Genomic DNA, 13,119 nt, shown 5'->3' on the forward strand with positions numbered 1-13,119 from the left:
GGGAAGGAATCACAGAGGAGGGGACATTGGAACTGAGATCTGAAGGATGAAAAGCAGCCCACCGGCTGGGCACGGTGGCTCACACCTGTAATCCCAGCACTTTGGGAGGCCGAGGCAGGCAGATCATGAGGTCAGGAGATCGAGACCATCCTGACTAACATGGTGAAACCCCATCTCTACTACGCATACAAAAAATTAGCTGGGCGTGGTGGTGGGCGCCTGTAGTCCTAGCTACTGGGGAGGCTGAGGCAGGAGAATGGTGTGAACCAGGGAGGCAGAACTTGCAGTGAGCCAAGATTGAGCCACTGCACTCCAGCCTGGGCAACAGAGCGAGACTCTGTCTCAAAAAAAAAAAAAAAAAAAAAAAAAGAAAAGAAAAGCAGCCCATCATGCAAAGGTCTCGGGGTAGGTGGTCCTCTCTGCCACCTGCCCTAAGTGGAAGATACCAAGGGGAACTGAGATGTGGCCCTGGACTCCACAGCAGCACCGTCCAATGGAACCTTTGGCAGTGATGGAAATGGTCTACAGATCTGTGCTGTCCATTAGTTACTCATGGCTATTGAGCATTTGGAAGGTGGCTACTGCAATATTAACTTTGATGAACTAACATTGATATTTAAATAGTCTCATAAGGCTATGATTATGGCATCAAACACTGGAGAATCACATGCTGTAGGGGAGGCCGACTCTCTCAAGTAGCTTAAATACAGAGAGAGAGAAAGTAGAGGCTTTAGTACAGTCACAAATGGAATGTATGAGAGATCAAGGGAGAGACAGATGAATTCTAACTGTACAAATGCAGAGATGGACCCTTCAAATAAAGCTGGGTTTTGGTGAAGAGTGGATTTGCGTTCGAGGCAGAAGGGACTGAGTGAGCCAATGCTTGGCGGGAGAACATGCTGACGTTTTGGAGATATGTAAAACACCTGCTGAGCATAAGTTAAGTGGCAGGCTTGTTGTTGTTCAGCCCTTTTATATACAGTCTACATTTTTTGTTTTGTTTTGTTTTGCTTTGTTTTGAGACGGAGTTTCACTCTGTTGCCCACACTGGAGTGCAGTGGCGGGATCTCGGCTCACTGCAACCTCTGCCTCCCAAGTTCAAGGGATTCTCCTGCCTCGGCCTCTCGAGTAGCTGGGACTACAGGCATGCATCATCGCACCCGGCTAATATTTGTATTGTTAGTAGAGACGGGATTTCACCATTTGGCCCAGCTAGTCTTGAACTCCTGACCTCAAGTGATCTGCCCGCCTCGGCCTCCCAAAGTGGTGGGATTACAGGCATGAGCCACCGTGCCCGGCCCCAGCCTATGTTTTTTCATCTGCTCAGTATTCATGAGGATTAGTTTTTATCATTCTCATTGTACAGATGGGAGGCTTGGGAGGCTGAGGATCCAAGGAATTAGGACCTTCCTTGGCAGGGTGCCCTCCGATCTGTTTGATCTGAAGCTCACACTCTTGGGTCTCACACTGAAAACCTCTCTACGACCTCCAGGTGTATGAGTCACATAAGATGTGGTGATCTGCCAGGCTGGCAGGAGGTCAGGGTGGTGAAGGGCACAGGCCCTGGTGTCCTGTCCACCACCCACCGGCTGTGTAAACCTGAGCCAGACAGTTCACATGTCAAGACTTTTCCCCAAATGGAAAATGGGCATAAAAATGGGGCAGACATTTAGGCTATAGTGCTCTATATATCTATCCCTGGAAAATCTCATATTTGCAAAATGATGCTCTAAAATTAACAGGGCTGATTTGAAAACTAGAGTTAGGGACGGGAAACTCAAACCATGCCACTTTTAGGTAGACCAATGGAAAAAAAAATTAACATTTCTACTTAAAAATGCTAGAACAGTTTTGAAAAAGATGTGTTGAATTCATAGTAAAGAAATGCTTCTGAAAATGTAAGAGGGCAAGGTAGCTTGATGGGGGAGGGTGTAAGGAAGGGTTGAGGCTGCTAAGTTACGGAGACAAGGGCTGCTTGCACAAAGGGAAAGGAACATTCTGCAATGACAATGTCGAAGACAGCCCCAGTCTCAGGCAAGAGGAAGAATGTGGGATCATGGGTATTGTGTACAGTCCTGAGTTCTTGCAGTTTGCTGCTTTCAGCTGCATTTGTTTACACAGCATTCCTTTGATGATGTTTGATGGCAAAAGGCAACGACATGCTAAGAAAACTGTAGATAGTGCAAGCAATGTGACTTCAGCATTACAGTGGCCAAGCTTCCCTACCGCATGTTTAAACTAATTTGTGTGACAGAAGCACATGTGATAGCAGGGCAGTGAAAATCAAATGAAACCATGTAGGTAGAGCATGTGGCACAGGGTCTGTGTATATACTTATGGCTCAATACATATTTGCTGGTAATGATAAACATAAAAATATATGGCCATTTTTCTACACATACCCTTTGGACCCTTGAAGATGTGATGGGCATTTGTCCCAGTTGCCTGGGTCTGGGGCCATGGCCTTGGCTGGCCCCACCCTCTTCATGCACAGGCACATCCAGAAGCTGTGTGGCACGGAGAGCAACTCATCTTGGCCCACACGCCACCTCGAGCACAGTTGCAGCTAAGTCAACAAACTGTCCTATGAGATCAGTAAGCTCTGTCCAACTCTGCCATGTTTTGAGGTCTTTTAAAATTTTGTTCTGCCTTTCCCCCAGGCCAAGGATCCACCACAACACTTCAGAAAAGCTTTGAACCCACTGGTTTCCAAAACATACTTTCCGGATTGTACAACCCCATTGTGTTCTCAGCCTCAGGAGCCAATCTGACCGATGCTCACCTCTTCTGTCTTCTTGCATGCGACCGTGATCTGTGTTGCGATGGTTTCGTCCTCACACAGGTCCAAGGAGGTAATGTTGGTGGTGAGGGCCAGGACCTAACAAGGGATGGGGAACACACAGGGATGCAGAAGCCAGGACACACAACATGGAGCTGCATGGGGTGTACAGTGTGAGTGCCCACACCCAAATAGAAGGCACTTGTCAAGTACACAATACACACATGGTACTCACATTCATATTCCATGTGTTGTACACTGTGCTGGCCCCTTCACCTTATAATACTGGTTTATTCCTTTCTGCTGTCTTTAAGGGACATATGACAAGCTCCATTTTACACACTGAGAAACTAAGGCTTAGATCGTTTAAATCATTTGCTCATGGTCAGACACCTTGAAAAGTGATAGAGCCAGGGTTTGACCCAAGTTGTGTCTTCTACAGCACCTTACTGTCACTTGTGAAGCTGGGACTGGACATATTTGGTCAAAAAATGTTAGCTCATTCTTATTTCCCACCATCAGTCATTCAGCAATGATCTATTGAGTGCCCACTGCATACCAGGTCCTGTGATCAATATGCCTATCATTTTCAATAGTATCTCAGCAATGGAGATGCACTTCTGTGTACGGAAATAAATTCATGTACTCAGCAGTGTGGCCTAGTGGTTGAGAAGGGACTTTGGTGTTACGGACCTGGGTTCTAGTCACTGCTGTCACTTTTTGGCTGTGTGATCTTGGACAAGTTACTTAAACGAAGTTACACTTCCTTTGTTTATAAAATACAGATAATAATACTTTATATTAGACTACTTGTTATTAAGATAGTGAGTGCAAAATGTTGCATATAGATTTGGCTCCTGGTGTGCCACTGATTGACTAAAAGGGTCTCAACTGTTTTATATGAAAACCAATCCTATTTCTCCTTAGCAGCATCAAACTGTGACTGTTTTATATGAAAACCAAGCCTGTTTCTCTTAGCAGCATCAAACTGTAAGCCACTATGTGACTAGTCACATTAAATTTATGAAAAAATCTAAAGATTAGAAAAAATTGAAATAGTCTGATATATCTTGTTATAGTTCTCACTTAAGTCAACAGGAGACTCTAACTGATCACCATATATGTGCAATTGAATGTGCTAGGCATTAGGAACAGATAAAAAGGACTTAGGGTCTGGGGGGAGAGGCAGTGTATACTGTGAAAGGGGAATAAATGGCCTTTACTCATTTATTCATCTCTGCTTGCATTCAGCAAACATGTGTGGAGCACTGCTCAGCATCAGGCTTCAGAACTAGGCAGTGTGCGGTGCAAATACCTGATGAGGTAGAGACATAGAAGCCTTGAAGTGTGAAGGAAGGGGATAACAAGAGGAAGGTCAGGGAAGGCTTCCAGGAAGAAGAGGAACTTGGGCCAGGTTTTGTGGGATGAGCAGTATTTAGATGACAGAGTGGGAGGATTTGGTTCAGAGTGGGTATCCTTGTGAGCTGAGCTAGAGACAGAGAGACCCCAGGTTTTCTGAAGACTATTAACTGAGACATGGAGTTGATCAGGAGGCAGGTGTTTTTTGGTTTCACCTCCAGGACTGTTGCTGCCCCCAGCATCTACACAGTATCCCCACCAGGCTCAGGGTAGAGAGTGTCTCCTTCTGAGAAGGACTAACCCTGCCTCCTGGGTACACGAGCCCCTTGTCTCACCTTTGCAGGGCCATGCCTGATACAATTTGGATGTTTGTCCCTCCTCATCTCATGTTGAAATGTGACCCCCAGTGTTGGAGGTGAGGCCTAGTGGGAGGTGTTAGGTAACAGGGGTGGATTTCTCATGGATGGCTTGGTGCTGCCCTCTTGACAGTGAGTGAGTTCTTGCAAGATCCTTAAAAGTGTATGCCACCTCCCCTTCTCTCTAACTCCTAATCTCCTATAACATGCCTGCCCCCCCTTCACCTTCTGTCATGAATGTAAGTTTCCTGAGGCCTCACCAGCAGTAGATGCCAGCACCATGTTTCTTGTACTATCTGCAGAATCATGAGCCAATTAAATCTCTTTACTTTATAAATTATCCGGCCTCAGGTCTTTCTCTATAGCAATGCAAGAACAGCCTAGTACAGTGCCCCTGCCCTCCTCCCCGCTCTCCACCTGTCACTAATCCAGTGTTTTCCAGGGCTCCCCATCAGGAGGCAGGTACAGTGTTCTTAGCCCCTCTCCCTTCTTAAAATCCAAAACATGCATGGCCCCACAAAGCTCTTGACCTCCGACTGTCCCTCGAGTGCCTCTCCGGTTGCTCTCCTTCTCTACCACAGCCAGACCCTGCAAGCTGAGACCCTGTTTCACCCCCACACTGCTTCTACCAGCTCTCCAGTCACCAGGGGCATCTTCTGCTCCTCCATAGGCCTGTTGTGTCTGGCAACTGTCACTATTTCCTGCTGTCCAGTTCTTTCGACCTTCATCTTTCTACCTCTTTCAGAAGAAAGAGGTCTTCTTTCGACATCTCCTCTTCTGACCATCCTCTCCTGACCTCCAAGATGCTCTTCTCTTGCTCCTTAAACTACCCCTTCTCTTCTCTTTCAGCTTTCTGGGTTGAATCCTTAGATGACCTTTGGGATCTTTGATAGTTCCCACCTCCACCTCTTGTGGGTCTTTGTTCTGGGTGTGACCTCTGCAGAGGTCCACATCCATACACTCATCTGCTGTCTGGATATACCCTCTTGGACATCTGTTAGGAATCTCAAAGTCAAATGAATGGGTAGATTTTACCCGAAACCAGCCAATCTCAGTGAAGGGCACCTGAGCCACAGACGTGGGGTCGTACTGAATGCCCCACAGCCCCCTTCCCTTCTGTGAAGCTGTCACTCCAATTTCCTGTTGCTCTCTTATTATCATGTTTGAGACTGAGGTGTATTCCATCCCTGTCACCACAGTCTGCATTTAGGCCTGTATTATTATTTTCTTGGCACCTGTACCAGTCTCTTAATTGGCCTCTCACCACCAACCCCTACATAGCTGACTAGATTCCCCTTCCTCCAAGTCATCCTATTCAACTTCAGCTCTCCTTGTGATTTCCTCCTCCTGGAGTACTATTTTGTCCCTTCTCTTTGTATCCAAGTTCACATATCCAATCTCCCTGGTGGATTCAAACTCCCCAGGCTATGAAAGAGTTATTTATCCTCAGCCTTTAGGACAGCCATGCTCACTGTAGGTGCAGAGGAATGCTACTGAATAGGACAGACCCCAAAGTGGGGAAGTGATCTGCCTGATGCCCACGTTCTAGTGGTCAGCAAAGTGGAACTTGGCTTTCCTGACTTGTGGTATAGACGCTTGTGCTCTAGTCCCCCTCCCACTCCCGCCATCTCCACCTCCTCCTCTCAGATCCAGAGGGAGAAAAGGATAATTGTTAATTGCTAGACTCTGAAGATAAGTGAATATTGCATTGAAAACATATAATAAGTGTTTTACCCTATTCAGAGAGATGAATTAAGACTTCCCCAAATCTTAAATCATGTGTAGGTTTAAATGAGGTAAAGATAAGAGGGAAGGTGATATTAAATGGAAAGAATAGCTTATGCAAAGGCCCTGTGGGAAGAGGATGCAAGATAAAGAAGAGAAGACTAGAGGAAGTCGTGGTCCCTGGAGCAGAGAGTACAAAGCCAGAGGTTTAAGGGGCAGGAGGGCGAGGCCAGGCCACAGTGAGGAGAACATTTTAGGTGGCATGAATAGTTGTTTTTATTCTAATAACAACTGGAAGCCACTGAATGTTTTAAGCAAGGAAGTGTCATGATCAGATTTGAACTTTGACATGAGTGCTTGCCATGTCATGGCTTGAGTGTGGGGAAGGTTGTGGCTGGGGGTCAGAGTAGATGCAGAGACGAGTTAGAAACTGCCGCAGTAGTCCAGGGAAGAAGGTGTGGGCTAGGGCGGTTACAGTGGAGACGGGGAATGGAAGATTCAAAGCATCCCCAGGAGGCAAATTCAATAGGACTTTGAATTTGGGGATAGAGGAAGAGATGTCAATGATTGTTCTTGGGTATCTAACTTGTTCACCTGTTGTGTGGCAAAGAATGAAAGAGATTGGATGTCCAATTTGATGATGGGAGGGGGAGATTTAGGAAGGCCATGGGTCCATGTGGGGTATACTAAGTTTGAAGTGACTTTTGAGACATCCACAAAATGTCAGCTGAGTTTTGAGATGCAAAGATCCAGAGCTCAGAAGGGAAGTGTGGATGGGAGATATAACTGTGTAAATTATAGCTTCGAGTCGGTATCAAAGTTGTGGGTATGAATGCATTTTTCCAGGAGGAGGGTGCAGAATGAGGAGATATGGGGGGATGGAGCTGATCTTGATGAGCAACTACATAACAGGTAGAAAATCTGCAAAGAGATAGAGAAGGAGCAGCCAGACAGGGAGGAGGAGATGGGAATAGTGGATCCTCGCGAAAGCTAGGGTGGGAGAGGATTGCATGGTGAGGAAGTTGTCAACAGTCTTGAGTGCTGCTGAGAGTTCAAATAAGGTGATTCCTGAAAAATGCTGAGTTTAGCGCACAGTGGTCAGGGTGGCTAAAATGAGAACGTTTTGTTGGAATGGTGGGGCAGGAACACAGATTAGAATGAGCTGATTCCTAAAATTCCTTCTTCATTTAATGCTCTATGATTATGTGATGTGGATTCCTGTTAGTGCTTAGATAGAAAAATATGTCACACACACACACACACACACTTGTATTTGTCTTGATGTATATCTATATTTAGAAACACCATAACTCAAATCAAGGATTCCTCTTTGAACTAAATGTGTTTTCTGAGGATACCACAATTTCCCCAGATGCACAATGACTCATCAGACCCTATGATTTTTTTCAAGCTGGAAAGGTTGATTTCATTTTCCTTAGGATCATATATGGAAGAATGTTTCTGTTCCTTGCAGCGGTAAGCCCACAAAATCCTTTTTTCCATATTTCTGGCTGGCAGCTTGCTTGCTTTTCCCTCCAAGTTTAACCTGTGATCTGTGAATTATGTTGAACTAAACACCCACCTCGCAATGCTGAAAGTCAAGCCGTCTTTGAAATACACATGAAGTATCAGGCAAATGTTTTCCCCAGTCTTGTCCAGTGGGCAAATCTGGAGTTTTAACTTATGAAGCTTTGGCTGGATCTGCTGACGACCAGGAACAGAATTCTGCTACATCCTTTACCACAGTCTGGAAAGTCATTTAGCTCCGGTGGATTCCCCCTACTTCCCCTGCTTTCGTTTCTCCCCTCCCAACAAGTCTCCAGCTTTCTGCGATCTCTACCCCTCCATGGCTTTGTTTCCACTGAGAGTTATTAGTGAAAATTCATGGGGCTTCTGAACTACATTTTAGTGGAGACTGCTTGGAAGTGGGGCTCTGAGGGCCTTGAGTGGCTTCAGGGTCACAGGAATGCAACTGAAGCTAAACTGGCAATATATGACCAGCAAAGTGACTTCCAGCGTCTCCCTGGCCCCCACCTCCCAGGCACAGCCTTCTCAAGGACATTTGGCACTAGTTAAAGAGGAAAGCTGTATGGGTTTCTCTACTGAGGTCTGAGAGCAAAAGGAAAAATGTACCCTGCCTCTTGTTAATTCCATCATTCTGTTCCCTGGCTTTCAAGTGAGCCAGACCACAGTGATCAGCCTTCCTCGAACTCTCCTGGGCTCTGAGAGTGTGCCCCTTGCTGGTACTGCCCTCACGTTCCACAACTGGCCCTCAAGCCTGCCCCTTGCTGAGGCTCTTGCTGCCTGCTGGCCATTCCACAATTTCTCAGCTCCTAGAAAAACCATTCTTCCTTTCTGTGCCTCAGTTTCCCCATCTGTAAAACGAGGTGGTCTAACTAGGTCAGTGATTCTCCATTGTGCTCTTTACAAACACTTATGCCCAAATGTACCCCGCCCTATACACATGACCTACCAAGTCAGAAACTCTGTGGTTGATACCTAGAAATGAGCATTTTCAAAACCCTTCCTGCATTTCTGATGTCATCAGTCTAAACATCCATGTTCGGAAACCACCATATTAGATGACCTGGAAGGTCACTTTAAAAATTCAGAAGTTTACTGCAATTTAACAGTGGCCAGCAGAAGCGAAAAGAACACAGTGTGAAATTTTTAAGTCAGACATCCATGAGTCACCTACTCTGGGGAAATTCTGGAGATAGAATGGTTTAGAACTAGATCCAGATTGGACATAAATTAGGAAATTAGAATGAGGAATGGAGTAGGAGTTGTGGGATAATATATTGCCCTTTCTTTTTCCAGGGGAGTCTGAACAACTCTACTACCTAGAAGGTTTATTTATCCAAATGGAATAGATACAAATTTATAAATCTAAATATCCTCAAGCAGCTTAATTAACTTACATGAGACTCAGTTTTCTCATTGGTAAAATGGAGATAGTAATGTCTGTAAGAATTAAGGGAATTAATATACTTAAAGACTTACACAGTGGCTGGCACATAGCAGATGTAAAAAAAGTGTGAGTTACTTGAATGTATCCAAATAAAATCACTATCAAATTCCATTAGCTTGGGAGTAGGTCTTCCTGATGCTAAACAAAGTCATAATTTTTGGGTAGCTTTTTAAAATTCAGAGTCAGGAGACATATTCAAGATAAAAGAATCCAATGTCATCTCCCCTAGTTTTCTCTCCACACATCCTAGGCATATGGACACACAGTCTCTGCTTGGATATGTCCAAAGACGAGGAGCTCACTTCCTAACAGGAAAGTATGTGTCATTGGTGCATAGGTGTTAGTTTTTAATAGTTTCTTACTCCATCTCAAAAAAAAAAAATTCTTACTTTGAATCTAAATACTCCTTTATGAGACCCTTCAAGGTTGATCTCATGTGTGTGTGTATGTGAGAGAGCGAGAGAGACAGAGAGAGAGAGAGAGAATATGATGGGAAGTGAGGCAGAAGGGCAAGAGAAAAAGGAGGAGGAAACTGAAGCAGCAGCAGCTCAGGAAAATCACCCTGTTCAGCAGGTGTAGACCATGGTGACTGAGGATTCTGGCAGTGGTGCCCTCAGGATGTTGGAGGTACTGTCAGTGCCGTGGACGCCATGAAGAAGAGCTCTCACGGGGAGGGAAGGGATCAGCAGGTTTGAAGGAGGTGGCCCCTCCCCTTGGAAATTTGCCAATAAGACAGCTGCAGTACTCTCAGGCAGGATTGTCTCAATTTAAAACCAGACTCTTGAGTTCTAGTGTCTATGTCTTCTCCTGAGATGCTGTCACCTATCTGTATCTGCAAATGCTCTCAGGGGACAGAGAAGAGACTCTAAAGGTCCGCCTCCATCACATTGACCTCTCCTCCCTCTTGTGATCCTCAGCTGCCATCATCTGTGGGTTGCTGAGCTCACCCAATGTCCTGCTTTGCAATGTCAAAGACTGGATGGATCCCTCTGAAGCCCGGGCTAATGCTACGTGTCCTGGTGTGACATATGACCAGGAGAGCCACCAGGTGACATTGCGTCTTGGAGGCCAGGAGTTCATCAAGAGTAAGTCTTTGCCATTCGTCCATATTCCTTCAAAATTATTCTTCCCACCAGCAAGGCCCTCTGCTACTTCTTATGAGCTCTCCTTGTGGCCTGAGGAACTTACACTTCTGAAAAGAAAACTTTACCAATTATACTGGATGGAAACAACCCTGGCATCTCAGCAGAACTCTATGGGAAGCATCCATTTAGCTCCTCAGATTGCAGGTGGACTGCAGGGAGCATGGCCCAGCAGGGCAAGTCTGCTGTTGTTAAGAATCTTGGGGTTAGGTGGCAATTGATGGATCTCATCTAGTCTTGGCTGGCACATCTGGGCCCTGCTCTATGAGTTTCTCATCCTCCTCTGGAGGAATGTACTCTTCTGTAGATGGCAGGAGGAGCAAGGAGAAATAAGCAAGGTCTCTGTTGGTGGGGCTCAGATCTGTCACATTACCATTTCTGCCTCATCCTATTGGATAAAGCAAATCCCATGGCCAAACAAGAGACAAAGCGTGGGAAATATACTGCTCCTATAGTAGGGGGAACTGCAAAGTCATGTGCAAATAATAGGACTACAAACAAGGATGGAAAACTGGAGCCTGAAATGCAATCTGTCCCCCAAACTAATGCCCATCCAGGCATATTTTCTCCCTCTATGAGTTAAGAAATTCCAGATTTACCAATTGTACTGCCCACTCCAGTGATGGGTGCAAGGGACTGTGGGCTCCATTGCATGGACTCAACTAACAGAAATAACCATTGGGCTTTCTCCTTCCCCTTCTTTCTTTTGGAAGCTCTTTTCTACAAACATATAAACATTACAGTGAGGGTGCATCTCTGCGATCATCTGTCCCAGCCTCTCAGTTTCCAGAGATGGGCAGTTAGTGCCTGAGGCCCCCCAGCAGTGGCATCTCCTTTCTACCCTCTCAGCCCTGCACTGCCTCTCCCAGCAGACCCCCATCAGGAAAAAGCAGATGCCCACTCTGTGCTGGGCTAGGGACTGGCCAGCCATGTGCTACTGATGTGATCAGGAAAGACAGGACCAGCACCACCAGCACCACGATCACTGGGAGCTGGTTAGAAATGCAGAGTCTCAGGCCACACCCCAGCCCTCAGGGTGGGTCCCAGGAATCTGTGTTCTAACAAATGGTCTGGACAATACTTATGTAGCACTGTTGGCTTGAAAGTTTCCTTCCATCCCTGAGAGTCTGAGTTATGATGAAGATGGGGCCAGCTGCTGCCTTCCCTCTTCTAGTTCCAGAGTGACGTTGAGGGGAAGCCCTGCTCCTTGTTGTCTGTTTATCTGCCAGAACCTGAACTGGGAAAGCACCGCCATGCTTCTTCTCCACCTCCTGAGTTGAGAGCAATGAAGGCATGTGCAGGTGCTGACCAGATAGGCTGAGTGCCTGATGTGAGAGGGTCAATGGGGTTCTTTTTGTGGGAACCCTTGGGTGCTTATGTTGCTGCAGGAAGTGGTCTCCCAAAGGCTGGCAGAGGGTCTCTTCTGCCTCCCAGGGAAGCTTGAGACCCACACCTTTATATCTTGCATTTCTCAAGGTTCCAGTGGCAGAGCATTTCATGTCACCCCATGTCACCTCCTCCAAGAGGGCTCCCCGACTACCCACAGGGCTTAGTGCTACCTCGACTGCAGAGCTTCATGGATGCTCTGCCTGTTCCTTTGTTAGGCAGTGCAGTCAGCGGCGTGCCACCATTGCGCATTTACCTGTCTGTGGAAAGTTTGTCTGTGATGTTAAATCCTAGCATTGGGCACCACTTGTGTGACCTGGAGTAGGTCAATGAATGTTTTCAGGCCTAATTGCCTGTCTATATAATGAGAGTAATACCAGTACCCATCTCACGGGGTTGGGAGGATGAAAGGAGAGGATATAACAATAAAAAATAAGGATAATAGAAATGACTTACGTAGCACACCCTCTGGGGCAGCCCTGCTCTGAGGCCTTGACCTATGCTCACAAGTCCTCAACACAGTGCTTCAAGGGAGGCACTCTTATCATCATCGTCCCCGCTTGCCAGCTGAAGACACTCAGGCACATAGCACTTAGGGGACTTCCCTAGGTTTTAGAGCTTGTGAATAAGAGGGCTGGGATCTGAAACCTGGCATTCCGGCTCTCACACGGCCATTCTTAACCACTCCTCTGTGTCAGCCCTTGCAGATCAAGAACTTAGCAAAGTTCCTGATCTGTGGTATTGATATTAGATGATGTTATCATTATTTTTTCAATTTGTCATTGTTTTCTGCCATATCTTAAAAACTGAATTGTGTTTCATTAGTTTCTGGATTCCCACCATTGAGCTATGTTTTATAAAGATGGCATAGAAAAAAAGATATATATGTATATATGGAGTGCATGGTCACCAAATTCTGAAAGAAAATATCACAGAATTTGGTGGAATTCCATAAAACATAAATAGTTTCTTTTGGAGTCAATAAAATCTAATCGCTCCTTTATGTGATGGGTAGAAAACATATGGTATTCATTACTCCAGGAGCACCGGGTGAACACAGGCATTTCAAGAAAGACATATGATATTTTCATGGCAGTAAATCCAAAGTGAATTGCTCAACCCAGAGCGTGTGCTTGGTATGTGCCCAAGAAATGAGGACTGTGCCCTTGTCTGGCCTCCCAGAGAAGTGATTACCAGAAGACCTTTGAAATGTTTGTTTTTTTCAGTACCCTATGTGTGTGTGTGTATTGTGCGGTGAGGGCAAGGCTTTAAGAAGCATGTACTACGGTAGAGATATCAGGTAGCCTTGATACTCCAAATTGGAGGTTGCCCTATACAAAGGCTGAGTAGGAGGCTACCTCCAACTGACGACAACAGGGCGCAGATATTTCCTCTTCAAAA

General features: G+C 45.8%; 1 protein-coding gene across 1 annotated transcript in view; it reads left to right on the forward strand.

Moving 5' to 3' along the window:
- Positions 1-13,119, forward strand: part of TG (thyroglobulin) — a 272,355-nt gene that overhangs the window by 73,138 nt on the left and 186,098 nt on the right. The window contains exons 26-27 of the mRNA XM_023223651.2: positions 2,661-2,852; positions 10,108-10,275. Of these exons, the coding sequence (XP_023079419.2) occupies positions 2,661-2,852; positions 10,108-10,275 (360 nt within the window). The remainder of the gene's footprint in view (positions 1-2,660; positions 2,853-10,107; positions 10,276-13,119) is intronic.

The sequence above is a fragment of the Piliocolobus tephrosceles genome, chromosome 7 (genome assembly GCF_002776525.5).
Source record: "Piliocolobus tephrosceles isolate RC106 chromosome 7, ASM277652v3, whole genome shotgun sequence".
Lineage (NCBI taxonomy): Eukaryota > Metazoa > Chordata > Mammalia > Primates > Cercopithecidae > Piliocolobus > Piliocolobus tephrosceles.